General features: G+C 32.0%; 1 protein-coding gene across 2 annotated transcripts; it reads right to left on the bottom strand.

Moving 5' to 3' along the window:
• Positions 1 to 5,769: 5,769 nt before the first annotated feature.
• On the bottom strand, positions 5,770 to 18,814 carry LOC134691286 (uncharacterized). Of its 2 annotated transcripts, none has more exons than XM_063551725.1 (7): positions 18,774 to 18,814; positions 16,236 to 16,888; positions 15,574 to 15,604; positions 12,917 to 13,116; positions 11,215 to 11,509; positions 8,342 to 8,420; positions 5,770 to 6,416 (listed from the first exon to the last, which is right to left on the bottom strand). In XM_063551725.1, exons 2-7 carry the CDS (start codon positions 16,869 to 16,871, stop codon positions 5,891 to 5,893), a joined length of 1,767 nt encoding a protein of 588 aa, XP_063407795.1. In that variant the 5' UTR covers positions 16,872 to 16,888; positions 18,774 to 18,814; the 3' UTR covers positions 5,770 to 5,890. The 2 variants fall into 2 exon arrangements, with proteins under 2 accessions (XP_063407795.1, XP_063407794.1); XM_063551724.1 differs by lacking the exon at positions 18,774 to 18,814 and adding an exon at positions 17,982 to 18,138.
• Positions 18,815 to 19,781: the final 967 nt, after the last annotated feature.

The raw sequence follows: 19,781 nt of genomic DNA, 5'->3' as shown, positions 1-19,781 counted from the left end.
GTATGAAGATCATCTTTTTTTCTTCATTTTCATTTTATTATTTTTAGCGTTGCAAATTTTGAATCAAGGAAGGATTTGTGTTTCTATTAGGGAAGAAGACAATGTACTTGCTTTGACATTTTCTTAGGTTAAACAGTGCAACATTGTAATATTGATGAGTGGGGAGGGGCCAGTTTTTAGTCTTCTTCTCTAGGGACATTTTTTTCGTCTGACTACTCTATATTAAAAACATTTTGTAGTGTTATCTCCTCCGACCTGGTGGTATCAATAATCATATCTAAATCTATTGTACGTCCCGAAATCCTAAATATATCTCAAGAAAAATCAAATTTTATAAGTGTCGTTGTATGCACGATAATTGTCTGACGTTCCGGCACGACTATTATTTGAATATGTCAAAATATGGGATCTCTAAAGCGATCCTTACGTATGATTCGTCAAGCATACGTACCTTTCGTCAATTTGTAAGAAAGCTCTAATAAGAATTTCAATAAAGTTAAAACAGATAGATTGTCATTACTTGTTTGAAAATTTTTAATACTTGATCTAATTAATAAGTAATAGAATTATTGTCAGGTGAAAACACAAAACAGCTTTGTAACTTAGGAACGAATATACATTTCTGTTTAAATCAAGAAACAGTTTAATGCAATAAAAGATATTGTGTATTGATGAAACTTCTTACGTCACCTATTGTTTACTTTGCATATTGTTTGTAATATGATGCCATATGTATACACTGTACATGTACTTGTTTATGCTGATGAGCCATAAGGCTCAAAGTTTTATACCGCTCAAAGTTAATAAAGAATAAAAATTAGAAAGCACATGTTATACAAAAATTAATGGAAAACAAAATTTTCAATTGTCAATAAATGAAATCTGGTTTTAACATCCATTTTGAATTAAGTGGGCTCATATATTTATGTCGACCATCAAAGTCAAAGTCAAATTAAAATTAAATGTTTTCTGCATTTGAATTTCAATGTAGTTATGTAAAAATATTGGGTAAACTTATATGAAATTGGAGTTAATATTAGAAAATTTCAATCAAGGCTAAAAAATCCTTTCATTTATCATAAGAGCTCTATCTCTCATTAAGAAATATTGGAGAGGCAATTTCCTGTAGTCAACTGTTAACAAAATAAAACACTTAGTTATACAAATTTGTTATATAGATGATACAATTCATCACATTTAACAAGGTCCCATCATTGTGAGAACTATTTGCATGATTTTTCATTCAAGCTTTATATTTTTCTTATTTTCATCTTGTCTATCAAAACCTATTTTCATATATATTCAAGATTTGTAATCAGCAAGTAATCATATGAATGAAATCTTAAAGTAATCTAAAAATAATCACGATTACACCTTTTTTTTTGCAATGTAATCGATAACATTAGGATTACTTGTAATCATAAATGGCATGATTACTGATAACATAGGATTGCACTGCAAAATGTAATCGATTACAGCTGATTACGATTACTGATAACGATTACCCCATGCCTTGCAAATAGAAAATATGATATGATAAAGAAAAAAAGAAAACTCACAAAAACAGTCCCAATGAATCTCGAGGTAAACAGACATTGCGGATATTTTCAAGGTGAGTGACACTTATAAGTGACTGATTAAATTTAGAATTAAAATGGGTAATATGTCGAAGAGACAAACAACTTAAGGAGTCAATTGACAATTTTGGTCCTATGAATTTCTTTTACATCTTAATTTGCTGATCATAATTGCCGTTTACAGTTTATATCCATCTATAATAAGATAATAATAAACAAGAATGTGTCAGTACACGGATGCCCAATCCGCACTCTCATTTTCTATGTTCAGCGGACCGTGAAAAAGGGTGGGGGAATCTCTAATTGGCATTACAATTAGAAAGATCATATCATAGGGACCTCGACTCAAAACTTTAACATGAAGCGGGACAGACGAACGGACGCACAGACCAGAAAACATAATGCCCGTAAATAGGGCATACAAATGCAAAGTTGTCTAAAATTTACCAATTTAGTGACAGCAACCCAATAATGGGTTGTACGATTCGTCTAAAAAAATTTAGTATGAAAAGACTAACTTTACCAATTGAACAGTTTTACCCCATGTCAGATTTGCTTAGATATGTCAGATACTTTAGTTTTTGAGATATAAGGCAAAAACTGCATTTGATCCCTATGTTCTATTGTAAGCCATGTTGTTCAATGGATCAAAACTTCGAATACAATGTATGAATTGAATACCCTAAGGAACATTTAGATAAAGTGTGAAGGTATTTGGCCCAGTAATTTTAGAGGAGGAGATTTGTAAAATAGTTCACGACGACAGACGACGGACGCCAAGTGATGACAAAAGCTCACATGGGCTCTTTGGGTCACGGTGAGCTTACAAATCTATTACTGATGTCTGGAAACCTTATTAAAAGACTGGATGTAGTTTATTTTCAATATACGACAAAAATAACATACCACCTCACGAATTATCAGTGTTGATCCTTGTTATGTATTTGAATTTTCGTCTCGTTGTTCTTTTCACAAATACACTCATCATAAATACCAAGATAAAATTTTGTATTTGTGTAACGGTTTATTTCTTCCTCTGTGATATTTTATCCTGGGGATTATTTTGCAAGGTATTTTTTTTCAAGACATGGAATTACACAGGTAGATTTTATCCAGAGGAGTGATAATCTCTCAGTGTTTATGTAGATGTATGTACTGGTATATATTTGCCGTACCATATTTCACAGAACCTTGTGAAATAGAATCCCATTAACTTCAATGTAAGTTACTCGCAATTAATATATACCTGACTATAATTATAAAATGTTTCACAAAAGTATAACAAATTTGGATAATTTATCAAAGGAAGATAATGAGCAACTTATATTTTGAAGATATCAATATAAATATTCCAAATCTATTTCATAGTGAAATTTTTCCTTGAATCTTATTTCTGATATTTTCATTTATATGAACACATGACTTACAACATGATTTGATATGACAGATAATATTTCACAGATAAATACTATCCAGGTTTTAAAATTGATTTTGTTTTAATATATTTTTAAACTATGATTTAGCTGATTTCCATATAATCACCAACTTCATCTTTTTCCACAGACAAAACTATATAAATATAGTTAAAATATCAACATAATCAAATTCTTCCATTACTGTTATATACTAACGATACACGACTTTGAAATAAAATTTATAAAAAGGACTTAATGTAACAAAAAATGAGATATACTATTTTAAAAAGCTTTCATTTGCAATGTATGCATATGTGATAATGAAAATCAAAACTTGTCGTAAAGTATCTAAATTCCCTGTAAATGATCAAGGGGTGCAAATTAGTTTTGCGGAAAGTTAAATAAAAAATCGGCACATAATTTTCTAAGCAATAAATTAAATTTCAAATTTGTTTAAAATTAATAATGATAATCAAGTTATGTTCATGATGTAAAAGAAGAGGGACGAAAGACACCAAAGGGACAGTCAAACTCGTAAATATAAAACAAACTGACAACGCCATGGCTAAAAATGAAAAAGACAAACAGAAAAACAATAGTACACATGACACAACATAGAAAACTAAATAATCGTAAGTTCATGCAATTGTAGTTTTGCTACTGGGCGGATGATGTCCTCGGGGACAAAATGTCCACCAGCAGAGACATCGACCCAGTGGTAATAAAAGAGGGACGAAAGACACCAAAGGGACAGTCAAACTCGTAAATCTAAAACAAACTGACAACGCCATGGCTAAAAATGAAAAAGACAAACAGAAAAACAATAGTACACATGACACAACATAGAAAACTAAAGAATCGTAAGTTCATGCAATTGTAGTTTTGCTACTGGGCGGAGGATGTCCTCGGGGACAAAATGTCCACCAGCAGAGACATCGACCCAGTGGTAATAAAAGAGGGACGGAAGACACCAAAGGGACAGTCAAACTCGTAAATCTAAAACAAACTGACAACGCCATGGCTAAAAATGAAAAAGAAAAACAGAAAAACAATAGTACACATGACACAACATAGAAAACTAAAGAATCGTAAGTTCATGCAATTGTAGTACTAATGGGTTGAAATATTGATTTTTCAAATTTTTTGGGAAAAAAGTGTTTTTTGAAATCTCAAAAAATGCCTTTTTTTTTTTATTTTCGTCTCAAATCAATGCTTTAGATATGAAAACAACCCACAGTAAATTTGGAACCTTTCGGATTAGTTTTAAGATTGCTACCGCTTTTTGAATATCACTTTACACATACTGTCTATGGTAAATCAGTTAATAACGATTTCTCGTAGGATCAAACTTTGCCTAACAAATAAACGAAGAAACTGTATGATTTTTAAAAACAAATTGATGGCAAACACTGTCTTTACCTTTAAATGAGAGGTTGACATCATTAGTCGGAACTTCTGTTTTTAAAATTGTCGTTTTATGTAAATTTTGTAAAAAAAAAAAATTGCGAAAAAACGTCACAAAAGCAAAAAAATATGTTTTTTTAACGGATTTATATTTCCATAATGATTAAGTATAACTACCTTCAATATTGGTCCAATGAACGGAAAACTCCATCTTTAATTTGAAAAAAAGTCTTGTATCGTTTCTTTTGTTGACTAGTATAGTAGTAATACAACGATATTTTTACATTTACTATTTAATATAAGATCTGAAAACAACTCACTTTAACATGTTTTTCACTTACCTTATTTAATCATGATACTATTTCACAATCACGACCTCTGAAATTACTTCTGGTTTTCTTTGTTATGTTTCATGATAATTTTCTTTTTGAAAGAAACAATATTTACTTGACTATTTCAGGAAGTTGTTTCAATGATAATTTGTGAAATTGTTTCCCATTATAATACATATTTTTTTTTAACAATTTACCTTTAATTCAAATACACTATTATTATTTCATAGTATTTGTAAAGGATAAGTATTTTCTAAAACTATTCAATAAGTTAACTTCCCTGATTCGAATTTCACGACAAAGGGAAAAACTTCACAGGGAAATGTTTTCCTCTGGATAAAAAATAACACTGTGACTTTTTTTCCTCCAGATCAAATTTCACCCGGCTACAATTTTGCTTTAAATTTACACCAGACATCCCTTTAATCACTGACGCTCGAATCCCAAAAAGTGAAAAAGGCCAAATTAAGAACGAAGAACATTGGGGACCACTTCAAACTTTTTTTAATTGAAACACAATTCTAACCTGATCAATAACTTGTCATGGTGTAAACTATAAATTAACAAATATCAAGCCAATATCGTAAAGCATGGAAACTGATTATGTGAGCGAATTTTCAAGAAAAAAATCTGAAAAGCGGATTTGCTGGACAAACGGATGGACAGACAGATAGACGGACCGAGTGCGAACCTAAACTCCACTTCGAATTCGTCTACTAATAAAGCATAAAATTCAAGTAACTATATATGTTTTACGCATTCGTTTTCATGCAACGTCATATCCATTGTTTTCTGATATGAGCGTCACTGATGAGTCTTATGTAGACGAAACGCTAGTCTGGCGTATTATATATAATCCTGGTACTATTTTCATAGTACCATCTGTTGAATGACGCCAGAGGATTCAATTTCCTTTTTTTTAAAATTTCACATGTAAAAAGAATGGCGTCTTTTAACTAATGAAGCGTGGTACTTTGTTGCAACTAATGTATAAAATGTACAAACATCTGTAAAAACTAAAGAAAGAACAACAATAGTCTATTGAGTTTTTTTTTTATATTTAATACAAACTTTTGAATTTTGAATACAATCTATAATATGATTAAAAACTACATATATCTAGTATACTGTGTAAAACTAAAAGGTATTATTATTACTTTCTCTATTGACTTGTTCTGTGTGGGCTCATACAATCTTTGATAAGCCGAACCACCTCGGGATCCTTCTCGTTTTCCTTCTTTCCTCTCATCACAGACTGGAGAAAAGATTTGATTCTCTGCTTTAAGCTGGCAGTGGTAAGGGTTTTCTCGTAATGCCCAACTGTTTTTAGTGGTAAACATTTATGACGATGTAAAAACACAGTTTCTGTAAGTTTGTCCCAGTCGCTTTTTATTTCTTGCTTTATATAAGAGTTCAGTATTAACTTCTTTTCATCTGCAGACATATACACTTTACGTTTAGATGGATTTTGTGATGAAGAAGCGATGCGATCTGCAGACACGGGTATTTTCGGTTCAGACAGACTTTGTGATGAAGAAATATTTGAAGGGTCTCCGCCGCCAGTTATCTGAGCCCCATCGTCCATTCGCTGTTGTGGGATAAAATGAACTTTAGGTTCAGTTCTTGTTCTATCGTCACCAGATGGTGTTGTAATTGATTTCGATATCTTATGTTCATCTTCGAGCTTTCTGAAATATATTAGGGTACAAGTGAGAGGTAAGTGTACCAGCTTATAGTCATAAGAAACCTCAAATTAAAAAAAATATGCATATGTAAATGGATAGTTTTCATTATACAACTTATGTACATATACTTTTTTCTGAGGAAAATTCTTTGATTTGTCGCCATTTAGAAGAAGTTTACTGATTTTCAATTGCTTGCTTATAGGAAGAATTCGCGGAAATGTTTTCCGTATACCGGTACATAGTGACCCGAGCGTAACCCTCCTCGTAAAAATCCGGTAATCGCAATACGCATGGATCTGTCATTGAAATAAACAAATATCTGATAATACATGTTAAACACGTGCTCAATATCCATGCTTTTTGTGATTTGTTTACTATTAGGTGATAATAGGTAAAACTCGGCTTCAAAACACGGCAGTTAATGAACAGCCATATTTGTTAAATCATTACAAACAGAGAGAAAAACATTGACGATTATATCATATATTTACGAAAATATGTTTCTTGCATTGGTTCAAGAATTGGATAAACATTATTTTTCACCACTCACTCGTCACTTTTTGTGCTGACATGAATTGTCATTGATATTGTTATATTTACAAATTTACTCTTTACAAATTTTTGAATTTTTTGAAATACTAAGGCTTTTCTACCTCAGGCATATATTACCTTAGCTGTATTTGGTAAAACGTTTAGGAATTTTGGTCCTCAATGCTCTTCAACTTCGTACTTTATTTGGCCTTTTTTTTTGGATTCGAGCGTCACTGATGAGTCTTTTGTAGACAAAACGCGCGTCTGGCGTATACTAAATTTAGTCCTGGTATCTATCATGAGTTTATTTTCTTAAGACTTTAATTCTTATACCGTTTATTTAAAACATTACTTTAATATCAAAACATTACTTTAATATCAAAACATTACTTTAATATATAACCATTTGACTTACAAATGTTACAAACTTAAGACTGCCAACAGTTAAAATATTCGTTGTATTAATTTAAAGGTAATTGTCTTATTAATGTTTCATGAAATTATAAATTTTGCTAGTTCTAAGTTCTTTTGCTTAACTCAATACTGCATCATTTCCGTATAAATAAAACAAATCGATTCCTTTTATTGAGATCAATGAACGAAATACAACTACGTTTGTGTTACCATCAAAAACTTTGAAGATGTGGTATGATTGTAAATGTGACAACTCTCAATTAGAGACCAAATGAAATATATGTAATCAACATTACAACCATCAACAATAAATGTATCTGATGGATGTATAGACTGAAATTATGTGTGTGTGTGTTACCATTCATTTCCCAACTCCATCATGACTTTTCGCCTACAAAACATTTATTAAACTGGTTCCCATCAATTCAAATGTGTATTACTGTAAACCATAACAAATCTTATCTTATCTTTTTATCCTTTTGAAAAAAAAACCTTAAAACATTTTTTTTTGTTTTCTGTCTTTTGGTTGCTTTAAATTTTCGCCATGAAAGAGGGACGAAAGATACCAGAGGGGGAGTCAAACTCATATATAGAAAATAAACAGTCAAAGCCATGGCTAAAAATAAAAAGACAAACAGACAAATAATAGTACAGAAGACCCAAAATAGAAAACTAAAGACTGAGCAACACGAATATAACATTGTTTGTTTTCGACTTACAAGGGGTTTATTTTGTAGGTTTTTTTTTATCGTCACTAAATCAGTTTCATTGACAAAACAGCACTATTCTTTTGAAATAACGTATATTAAGCCTTTGTTCGATTCGGAGAGACTGAATAGAAAGGTAATCATGCGGGGTAAAAGGAACACAGCGTACGTCATCGTTTCTAAAATATGTTGAAAGAAAAGAAGTGAAGAATATCATCTATGAAACTAAATATAAAAACACATAAATGGTATATCAAGATTTGAAAAAAACTATACTTTTTCTTTTTCTCTTTCTTTGGTTTCTTTTCAGTTGATGGTTGATTAGTCGCCGCTGATTCTGTAGGTGCAGGTCTTTCTGTCAAAAAAAGATACATACGTTATGCATCATACCAAAAGAAAACTCTACAGTAACGTGTCAAAATTGCAAGGGGCCTTTTAAAGAAATAACTGATAACAGCTGTAAAATAGTGCATTCCGTTGAATGTAAACGATTTTTTTTATAGAATAACTCTTTCTGAGCTCATGATGTTAAAAGGCATTGCAATGGCGACTACATGACAAGTTGGAGGTTTTGTGTAACGAATCTAGCTGAACTCCCAATTTTTATTTGAAAGCTTATGTGCAGAGGAAGGTATGTAAAAGACTGAGTTAGCATGTCCATAGTGATCGTCTTTAAAGATTAGGCAAAAAGGTCATAATGAACAGCCATTCATTTATATTAAATATACAGTTAAGCGGGTAGACCTTGGTTCAGGGAGATAACTCTTTAATTCAATGATGCGTTTGTAATAGTCAAGTTTTATTAATGTATTTTAAGCATTTACCTGAAACAGATTGAAAATAATCTATGTATCCTTGATGCTTAGAACTTTTTTATGAAAATGGTTGACACAAACGTACTGATGATTTTAAGAGTGATTTCCCTTAACATAGGTCTACCACCTTAAGCCGACTATATGGTATTCCTTATCAATATTTGCAAAGTAGTCATAAAAAGAAGAAATTTTCTAATTAATTATTTCAGCGTGAATAATCACATTCATTTAATCACTTATATAACACGTACGAAAGTAATGACAAATATATAAGATCAACAAGAAATCATGTGATATAGGAAATCAACTACAACCTTTCACTTAGAGTTAAAAAATTTAAAGACAGAAGGACATCAACAAAAATGTTCTTCACAGAAAACAAACCGGTTGTAACAACATACACCAATAATGTTTCGTCTACACAAGACTCATTAGTATACTAAAACAAAATAGTCGGAAGGCCATTCAAATTCAAAACCACACTTAGTCCAAATACTGTATAGGTCCGAAAAATGTCAAATAAGATTCAATCAGTGAATATGCATTTTGATGATTATAAAAGTACTTTATATTCTAGAATGTGAAAGCATCTCGCTTTGGAAATGAGACATATAAATCGTTTATGTCGACCAATCCGTTATGGACACCCTTGCGTGTCGATTTCATACGTTCTTTAACAGAACTGTGTTTGAATATCTTTGTATAAAAAGCATTCTGCTGCTAAAGAAGACTGTTAATATGGACATGCACGAGCGTAACGTATAAAATGAGATATTAAAATTTCATACGATTGAGGCAAGGATATATTGGTAATTACTGCTGAGAAATTGACAATTGGAAAGTTGGAATCATCATTTGTCATAGAATTCATGTTTGAGGTTTTCCATATCAAGATATGAAATATACCTTCTTATTAAGGTACTCGATCACTGGGATATATTCACACAGTCACTCTTAAGTTGTGGAATTAAACATATTAAATGACAGGACAATTAATTAATCTGAAAATTAATTTTATGACGTCTTTAACTAAATCCATAGGATGTTGGATGTGTATTGATTGATAGTTTAGTCTTCGATGAATGATTTATTTAGTAGTTGTTAGTAGCTTTGAACTAGCTGTCAGATAACTGCGAGTACTCTAAGATCTGTTCATTGTGTTTTTTTTGTGTCGGGATGCATAAGTACCCGGCCACATCCACTTGTATTTTTGTCCATCTGATGAGTTAAGCTTTTTTCAACTGATTTTTATAGTTCGTTCTTATGTTGAACTGTTATACGACTGTCCCATGTTAGGGGAGGGTTGGGATCCCGCGCTAACATGTTTAACCCCGCCTCATTATTTATGTATGTGCCTGTCCCAAGTCAGGAGCCTGTAAATACAGTGGTTGTCGTTTGTTTATGTGTCACATATTTGTTTTTCGTTCATTTTATTTTTACATAAATAAGGCCGTTAGTTTTTCTCATTTGAATTGTTTTACATTGTCTTATCGGGACCTTTAATAGCTGACTATGCATTATGGTCTTTTCACGTTGTTAAATGCCGTATGTTGACCTATAGTTGTTAATGTCTGTGTCATTTTGGTCTTTTGTGGATAGTAGTCTCATTGGCAATCATACCACATCTTCTTTTTTATATTCAAACTTTGCAAGCCATTTCTTGTTCTTTTTGTTTTGAGAAGATTCTATATGAGTTCTGCTGAGAATGTTTAATTGCAACACTTCCTTTTATCTGTTTGATAATGACACAAAAATATGAAGAAAGTGAACAGTGATCGTCCAATTCCTCACAACATTTACATAGTGAAAAAATACTATTTATCAAAGCCCGTGATGTAAATAAAAGCACAGAAGTATACCGATGATCAAAAGTAATCAACTAATTGAAAGAAAATGAGTCCGGGTTACAAACCACATCAACTATAAAATGGTGCATAATGTGTGAATAAATAAATAATGAGACAAACCTAGACACAACTAAATCAAAATATTCAATTTGTAATTAAACAATATTGATGAGCATTGCACATTTGTGAATTAATATGCCGTCCGTTGATTATATCTTGTTATGAGAATTATTTGCATAGATCGTCTATAAATATTTATTTTTTTAGATTCTCAATACCCTTTTTCTGAAATTAACTCGGAAGTCATAGGTTCGTGTTGTTTATTCTTTAGTTTTCTATGTTGTGTCATGGGTACTATTTTTTTCTGTTTGTCTTTTTCATTTTTAGCCATGGCGTTGTCAGTTTGTTTTAGATTTATGAGTTTGACTGTCCCTTTGGTATCTTTCGTCCCTCTTTCATAATAATTGAACATAGTTACTTAACTTACTAAGAATGTGTGATTCTCCTTTAACATCGACGTTACCATCACCCCTTTTCAAACTCTGGTAGTATAGTTTTTCTTTTCCGAGTAAGAGTGGAGGTCCATTTACCCCAGCTTCTTCGTTTACAATCTCTTCTCGTATTTCATTGGGATACGAACGAGAGTAGATAACAATTTTTCTGCTCAAAAACTTTGCCATTGCTTCCACAACAATATCTCCGACAACAGCTCCTTCCTTTTCAATCTGTGTTAAGTATGTTTCCCAACTTTCGTTGCATAAATTGACCGATTTTTTCTTTTCCTTTAATTATTCAAAATAATATTCTTTGTATATTACATGTATCTGTATCAATTCATAATTAGTCTGTTACTAGTATAATGTTGTGTTGACATGGATTAATAGACATTAGATAACTTGCTGTTACACCTCAACATTCTAACACTACTTACGCAAGTTGTCATAAATACAAAATTTAACCGAAATTCACCGCTAGATTTGGTGTTTTAAATGAAAATACCGTATAGCGGTTTGTTTCCGCGGATGTAAAATTTCGCGATTTTTCATTTAATAAGGTGTACGAAATATTTTGGCGGTTTTTATTTTGGTGGATTTAAAACTTTTATCGATAAATACCTTTGCATTAGCTCTTTTAAATTAACGGAATTTATTTTGGCGATTTTGATCTATCCGCGAAAAATAAGCGAAAATTAACACCCCGCAAAAATAACCCGCTATACGGTACACGGTTTAAAGAGAAACCAGATTTGTGTTCGAAGAGATTTTGTTTTTCCTTGAGTTTTGAGCTAACCTAGCCCAAAGGGCCAAGCGGGCTTTATCATCACTTGGGATACTTTTCCGGGTCATATATAAATAAGTTTGTTTAGTTGGTGAACTACCTGTGTACCCCAACCGAACACACATTGGTGTTTTTTATGGTACCCGGAGAAAGTATCCCATTAATCAAATAATGTTATAATCGTCGGTACTAATTTTTTGTATCCTTAGAATTACCGTTGAATTATACTATTATTTTTACTCCTAATTTTCCAATATACTTAAAAGTAACATATGTAATAGGGTTTACATGGTCCTTTATTAATCTGAACGGAGTGTTTACTTACATCATAAACCCCGCTGACTAATGTAGTACATGGTCTAAAAAAATTTATACATGTTCATTTATCTCTAGAAAAGTGCAACTGAACTCTGTATATATTAACCTTTGAAACTTTGAAGCATTTTTAATAAAAACTTCTCTAATAAATGCAAAGGGTTTTTATTTTATAATAAGAGCGTTAGAAAAGTTTGCATAAAAGACCGACCGAACCTTCAATCAACCTACTCTCTATCTGTGAAATATTTGATATATCTATGTAAATCAATTACAAAAAGACAAATTTAAAACATGAATGTGACCGTCCGAATTAGGCTAGTTACCGAATTTGTTATAACATGAGCAACATGTAAGGTGCCTTATGTGAAGCAGAATCTGTTTACTCTTCCGGAGCACCGGAAATCACTCCTAGTTTTTGGTAGGGTTCGTGTTGCTTATTCTTTAGTTTTCTATGTTGTGTCATGTATACTATTGTTTTACTGTTTTTCTTTTCAGTTTTAGCCATGGCGTTGTCATTTTATTTTCGATTTATGAGTTTAACTGTCCCTCTGGTATCTTTAGTCCCTCTTTTAAAGAAATGTTTGTAAACTTACATCAGACATATCTCTCATTTGCGGAATAATAAGTTGTCGGAGCAGTAAATGATCCATCTTAGGCAACTTAAGACGGCTTAGCTGATCGCTGCATGCAAGGAAGAAAGAGTTTCCATCATTTGTAGTATCACAGCAGGAGTATAATCCGTTTTCCTCCAAGAGAAGCTTTAGACGATCAATAGCTGCTTCATTTTCAAACTCTGGAATTTAAAAATAATCTAATTAAAAAGGGAATTGGTTTTTTATGGCAAGGCTTTTAAGCATCATTTTAAAGACATGGATTACATAGAATAAAGGTACATTTCGAATTAAAACATGCATCAAAATTGACAAAAGACAGAATTAAAAACCAAAAAACCAAAAAAAAAATAATTTTTGGGATCTTTTATAAGTGCTATGAAGAATTTGTCAAATGAAAACAAAAAGTGTCAGCGGTACATCCATCTTTCCTTTCTTTATCCATCAAATACCGGACTGAATAGAGAAATAACACGGTGCAGGAAATGCTTACCCTTCCGGAGCACCTGATTTCACTTCCGGTTTTTAGTGAAGTTCATGTTGTTTCTTATTCAATATTTATAACTCTTGATGTAAATGTCTTTTGGGTTTTCTAATCTTTGTTTACTCCTCTGTTTTGATTGTTATTGCTTTATTACAGGAACTTATCCAATCAAAAAATATTAATAAAAATAACTTTAAACAAGAGCTTTTGCACTCTTAAATAAAGACACAGTGATCTTGCCAGGATTTGAAACGAGCAGGGTGCAAGTAAGAGGTGCAAGTAAGAAAAGGGAAATTTTATGCGTTTTTTAATATCACTGAAGAAAGGCAATTATTTAAGCTTCATAATAAATTAGCACATAATATTTATTATGCATTTTTGTGAATTCAAGTGTCAGTGAAAATAGAGTATTATATGTTAATAGTTATCAAAAGTACCAGGATTATAATTTTATACGCTAGACGCGCGTTTCGTCTACATAAGACTCATCAGTAACGCTCATATCAAAATAGTTAAAAAAGCCAAAAAAATACAAAGTTGAAGAGCATTGAGGACCCAAAATTCCAAAAAGTTGTGCAAAATACGGCTAAGGTAATCTACTCCTGGGGTAAGAAAATCCTTAGTTTTTCGAAAAATTCAAAGTTTTTTAAACAGAAAATTTATAAAAATGACCATATAATTGATATTCATGTCAACACCGAAGTGCTGACTACTGGGCTGGTGATACCCTCGGGGACGAAACGTCCACCAGCAGTGGCATCGACCCAGTGGTGTAAATAGTTATCAAAAGTACCAGGATTATAATTTTATACGCCAGACGCGCGTTTCGTCTACATAAGACTCATCAGTGACGCTCATATCAAAATAGTTAAAAAAGCCAAATAAATACAAAGTTGAAGAGCATTAATGTCTGATAGCAGAAGTATACCGCTGTTTCAAAAGTCATAAATAGATTGGGGCAAAACAAATCCGGGTTACATACTAAAACTTAGGGAAACATTTCAAGTATAAGAAAAAACAAAACAAAAACAACCAACCAAATCATAGAAGACCTGATGTGCAACAAAAATAAGCGACAATGAAACGAATTATTTGATAACAATTCTGCCATATTCCTGACTTGGTTCAGGACAAATTATGAAAAAATGGTGTTTTACCTGATTTTGTGGCTAGCGAAACCTCGCACCTTACAGCAATGTTGCATATACCACTAAAATGACAACATTACATAACGGGAATATAGTACAAATACATGCAAGAACACTCAAGACAGAGCAATACATAAAAAAACATAATGTAATAATGCATTCTGACATGTTAACATAGTGGTTAAGACAGATGACTAGAGTGCTGAAGGTCTCGGGTTCAATTCTGTACATCACAATGGTGATTTTCACCCTCTTACACACTTATCTGGTACCCAAACCGGTGTTTAAACTAGAATGGATACTTTGGGGACCTCGGTTGGTCAGAGTTGTTTCCTTCTTTGATCTGGAGATCAATCTTTTTAATTATCTTCGGTTTGTCTGTTTCCGCTGAGTGGGCCGGTGGTTCTCTTTGAGAACTTCGGCTCCACCCACCTTAATAACAGACTTCCCGGTGTCCTCGCACTCCTTGTGTTGGAATTATTTATCCTTTTAAAACAAATATTGTCGTAGTTATACGTTAGTGAACATCTTCATTAATCCCGATTGGGAAGTGTACATAGAAGCCACTGTACCTTCGCAGGTCTCGAGAGGTTCTTCTAATAACGGAGGCATTAACCAGTACATACAAACATATGTTAACCACAGGTGTGGAAGGAATAACAGTACACAAAAGTACAGTTAAGATATATATAGAAATAACATTTAACAGGGCTCCTGTACTATTAAGGTGGTATACCGATTAAATGTGGTGCACACATTGCTACACCATATCCGGATTTCGACTTCTAGTGTCACTTCAGTTCTAATCGGAAGGCTTTATGATTTACCTCAATTTAGGATAGACTCTTTTTTTTCTTTTTAGAAATTTTAAAAAGTCGAAATAGTATGAACGGATTACAAGACCAAGCACAAAAGAAAAAAGTCCAATAATAACATATAAACACCATTTTGATATATATATATATATATATATATAATAATACACACAAACGCATAATACAACTTACCTTGATTAGAAATTGCTTCGAATTCATCACCCTGTAATGTACAAAACTAAATCAAATAAAAGTTTGTCTTATATTTAAAGCAATATAAACTGACAATACTGTTAATGCATGTGTCGGACAAAATAGATATGTATTCAATATACTGTTGAACGGTTATATGCATACAACATGTTACTAAAAACCCAAAGAACGAAAAATAAAAGTTAAATTAAATAAGATGCACTGACTACTATCTTTTAGCTTGGTATTTTTGTACCGATTATTTGCTGTTTCACTGACATACATCTTATATTGCATTTTGCATGTTTTATTCATGAAGAAATTATCACATTTTAAAAGGAAATAGAAAAAAATCATGGACAATTATCGGAAAACATGCAAGAATACCACGATTACATCTAAGTTATTTATTCAACTTTCTAATGTTTTGGTCTCTTATAATCAAGTGAAATTGTTTGCATAACCAATGAATCGAAAGAACGGATGCAGCATAAAATGAGGCATAACAAATTGGATATTGATATACAATTTTCGGACTTTCTTGTTCACTTCATTTATATTTCACTGTCTAATTTTGATGTCCAAATTGTTTATTTGCACATCTTGATGTTTTTAGTTGTTGTTTTACCTAGTATACTCAAACCTGGGAAGCTCATACTTACAGAATACGAAGGTTCTGGCTCAAGTTTATACGCTACATACACAATTCCTCCTTTGTATGGTTCCTTTGACAAATTGCCGATATCGAATGACTGATTTCGCAATCTTTCGTCTGGCTTGATAAATACATAAAAATGTATCAAAGCTTGCTCTAGAGCTAGAGCATAATTTTGCTGATTCGCTTCGATTGTTTTCTTATCAATCAGAATCGCTCTTTTGTTGCATTCTTTAGTATGTTGTGGAATCAGATCCCTCTCAATGCATGTCAACACAATAAGCCCGTCATAATTATCATTCTTGTAGTCTTGCCATCTTCCATTAATTCCTCCTCCGAGTGACCATGTGCTCGGTTTCATAGGGTTAAATATAACTCCCTGTCTTTGTTTGACAAATGTCTTACCAATTGTAAAGTCTGTAACTTTTCGTTCAGTCTGTGTTTCCAAGGCGATAAAAGATTCTTTTATTCTTAATTTCAATCTTTTGAAAGCTTCCTTAAAAGAAATTGTGTGCTTATGTCGACTGAATTGGTCATGATCACATGTTTCAAACAATCCCGCAAGATTGTACGAGTAACCTTGACTGCCTTGACAAAGATCGTCAAACTCAAGAAATCCACGAACTGATCCAGTTGCTGACATAGCTGTAGCTCTCAAACCTATATAATTATAAATAAAACGTTTACAAAAACTTAGATTTTTTTAATACTACGGTATTTCTTAGCAGTATTTGGCAGACTTTTTAGGAATTGCTGGTCCTCAATGCTTTTCAACTTTTACTTTTGTACACAAAAACGCGCGTCTGACACAAATATAAAGTTCCAATCGTATCTATGACGAGTGTATTTACAGATGAATATGAATAACAAGAAACAATGTATTAGGATAATATAAAAACATGTTGAACTTCACACAAAATTATTAGGCTTACTTTTGTCGAAATAAGGCCGTTTGAATTTGCATGTGTATTTCAAATTAATCTATCACGGATCATTGTTTTCAAACAAAATCCATATGACATAGCTAGGCTTCTCATCTGATAATCAATGTGATTCCTAAAGTAACAAACTAAACTGCTTGAAGGGATTCGTTTCTATTGTTCTTGACCTATAATACGTAAACATGGAAGAAACGTTTTTGATCACAATCTTCAGATTTTATTTTCTACAGTTTTTGTTTTGAACAACGTACATATTATGAAACAAAATTAGGTCAATGTCAGAAAAATATCAACTTTTTGTACTCAGGACAAAAATGGGGAAGGGCTCGGTAGAACCTCGCCCTGTTTCTCTGCCTCATACAAAAAGTTGATATTTTTCTTACATTGACCTAATATTGTATATTGATTAAGCTTTTAATTTTGATTTGTTCCTTCTATTTGAAGCACAAAGTAAATTTAGTACTAGCTTGTAAACGAAATTCTTTACATTGACATACTTATAATAATTCTACTTTCGTTATTGTACCTGATTGGATTTGGGTTACACATTTTTAAAATAATTATGTAAATGTACCTGTGTTCTATTCTTTGAACAAAAATGACAAAATAATTCCAATGTTAAATATAACAGTATGATTTTCATTTAATGAACATAAATATATATTAATTGTATAGAAAACATATTTATAACTTTCATATATTTTCACGCTTCAATGATATTTAAGTTTAAATGAAACCACACATACATGACAAATATCAACAAGAATTTACAAAAAAAATACAAATCTCAGATGAAAAATAAAGTATCATACCAGGTGTGTCCTTTTTTTCGAATTCCTTTGTCGATAGTTAGATTGATCTCAAGATTTATCTTAAAATCATCTCGAGGCAATCAATGTTCAACGAGTCTAAACAAAAATATAACACAACACGGAAATGATTGACACAATTAAATATAGCATACTTCTGAAACAACGTAGTCGGGTCTAAACATGTTAAAGATTAGACATATTTAATAACTTTCGACTTTAAACATGGTAGATAAAGATTTATTATTTACACACTCTGATTTTCATCATATAAATTGTTTACAACATTATTATATCTTCTTTATTAGATACACGAACACTTTAGTACTGATATCTTGTTCACCGATTTGACTCAAATTCTCATATTTGATTTATAATAATGTAAATATTTATACAAACGATTAAAAGTCTAAAATACACAATTTACAGATCATCAGATCAATAATATGTAGATTCGTTTCATGTGTATTTTAGTCAAGACGCCATAATCTAATTAAATATCGAGTTGACCTCGTCAACCTGCTGATGCCCATATAAGGTTTATAAACATAAAAATTGATGTTTATAGATTAAGCCAAATCGTTCAATTGGATTTTTCTATGTCTATTTAATTTTATATGACCCGAGAACACAGTTATGTTTTAGTGCATTTCATCATGTTCATTTAGACAATTAAAAAAAATCGCACCATACGGCCGTGTTTTCAAAAGTGTCCAAATTTTAAGTATTACTTATTACATATCTCAGACTGTACATTTAAGGTATCCTAAGATAATGTAAGCAAAGATGTCCTACCGTAGTTACTAAAATAGGCTCAAGTCTACAAATTATATATCCAATAAACAATTTTGATCAAATAATGAATAAATCATGCCGCAAAAATTCAATAAACAATGATTAAACTTTACGGTCTCACATGCATCTTAGTTCAAAGGTTAATCTTTAGATCGGGTGTTTGGATGTGGTAAAGCTATTTCAATACTTTAGTTAATTAAAAGGGGTAGTCTCTGGGGTCTTTTATCCCTCCTTTTTCATATAATTAAAAGTTTTGAATAGTATAAGTCTTCATATATTGCGTAGATAAAAATGTAACATTTCCCCATGATTTAAAAATCTTAAATTGTTGAAATTTCTTCAAAATATAGTTTTTTATTTGGATAAAGGAGTAGGTCCGGTAAGGACAGATTTTGGCCTCAAATTTCAGGTTCATCTGACAAAAGATTTTGAACACTTTTTAATTCTTGTACATTTGATAACTATTAACACCACTGGGTCGATGCCACTGATGGTGGAAGTTTCGTCCCCGAGGGTATCACCAGCCCAGTAGTCAACACTTCGTTGTTGACATGGAAATCAAGAATGTGGTCATTTTTATAAATTTCCTGGTTCCAAATCTTTGAGTTTTTCGAAAAACTAAGGATTTTTCTTTTTCCAGGCATAGATTACCGTAGCCGTATTTGGCACAACTTATTTGAATTTTGGAACCTCAATGCTCTTCAACTTTGTACTTGCTTGGCTTTATATATATTTTGATATGAGCGTCACTGATGAGTCTTGTGTAGACAAAACGCGCGTCTGGCGTACTAAATTATGAACCTGGTACCTTTGATAACTACTTACACCACTGGGACGATGGCACTGCTGGTGGACGTTTCGTCCCCGAGGGTATCACCAGCCCAGTAGTCAACACTTCGGTGTTGACATGAATATCATTAATTTGGTCGTTTTTAAAAATTTCCTGTTTCCAAAACTTAATGCTCTTCAACTTTGCATTTTTTTTGGCTTTATAAATATTTTGATATG

The sequence above is a fragment of the Mytilus trossulus genome, chromosome 11 (genome assembly GCF_036588685.1).
Source record: "Mytilus trossulus isolate FHL-02 chromosome 11, PNRI_Mtr1.1.1.hap1, whole genome shotgun sequence".
Taxonomy (NCBI): Eukaryota; Metazoa; Mollusca; class Bivalvia; order Mytilida; family Mytilidae; genus Mytilus; species Mytilus trossulus.
This window is presented reverse-complemented; position numbering and strand designations above follow the sequence as displayed.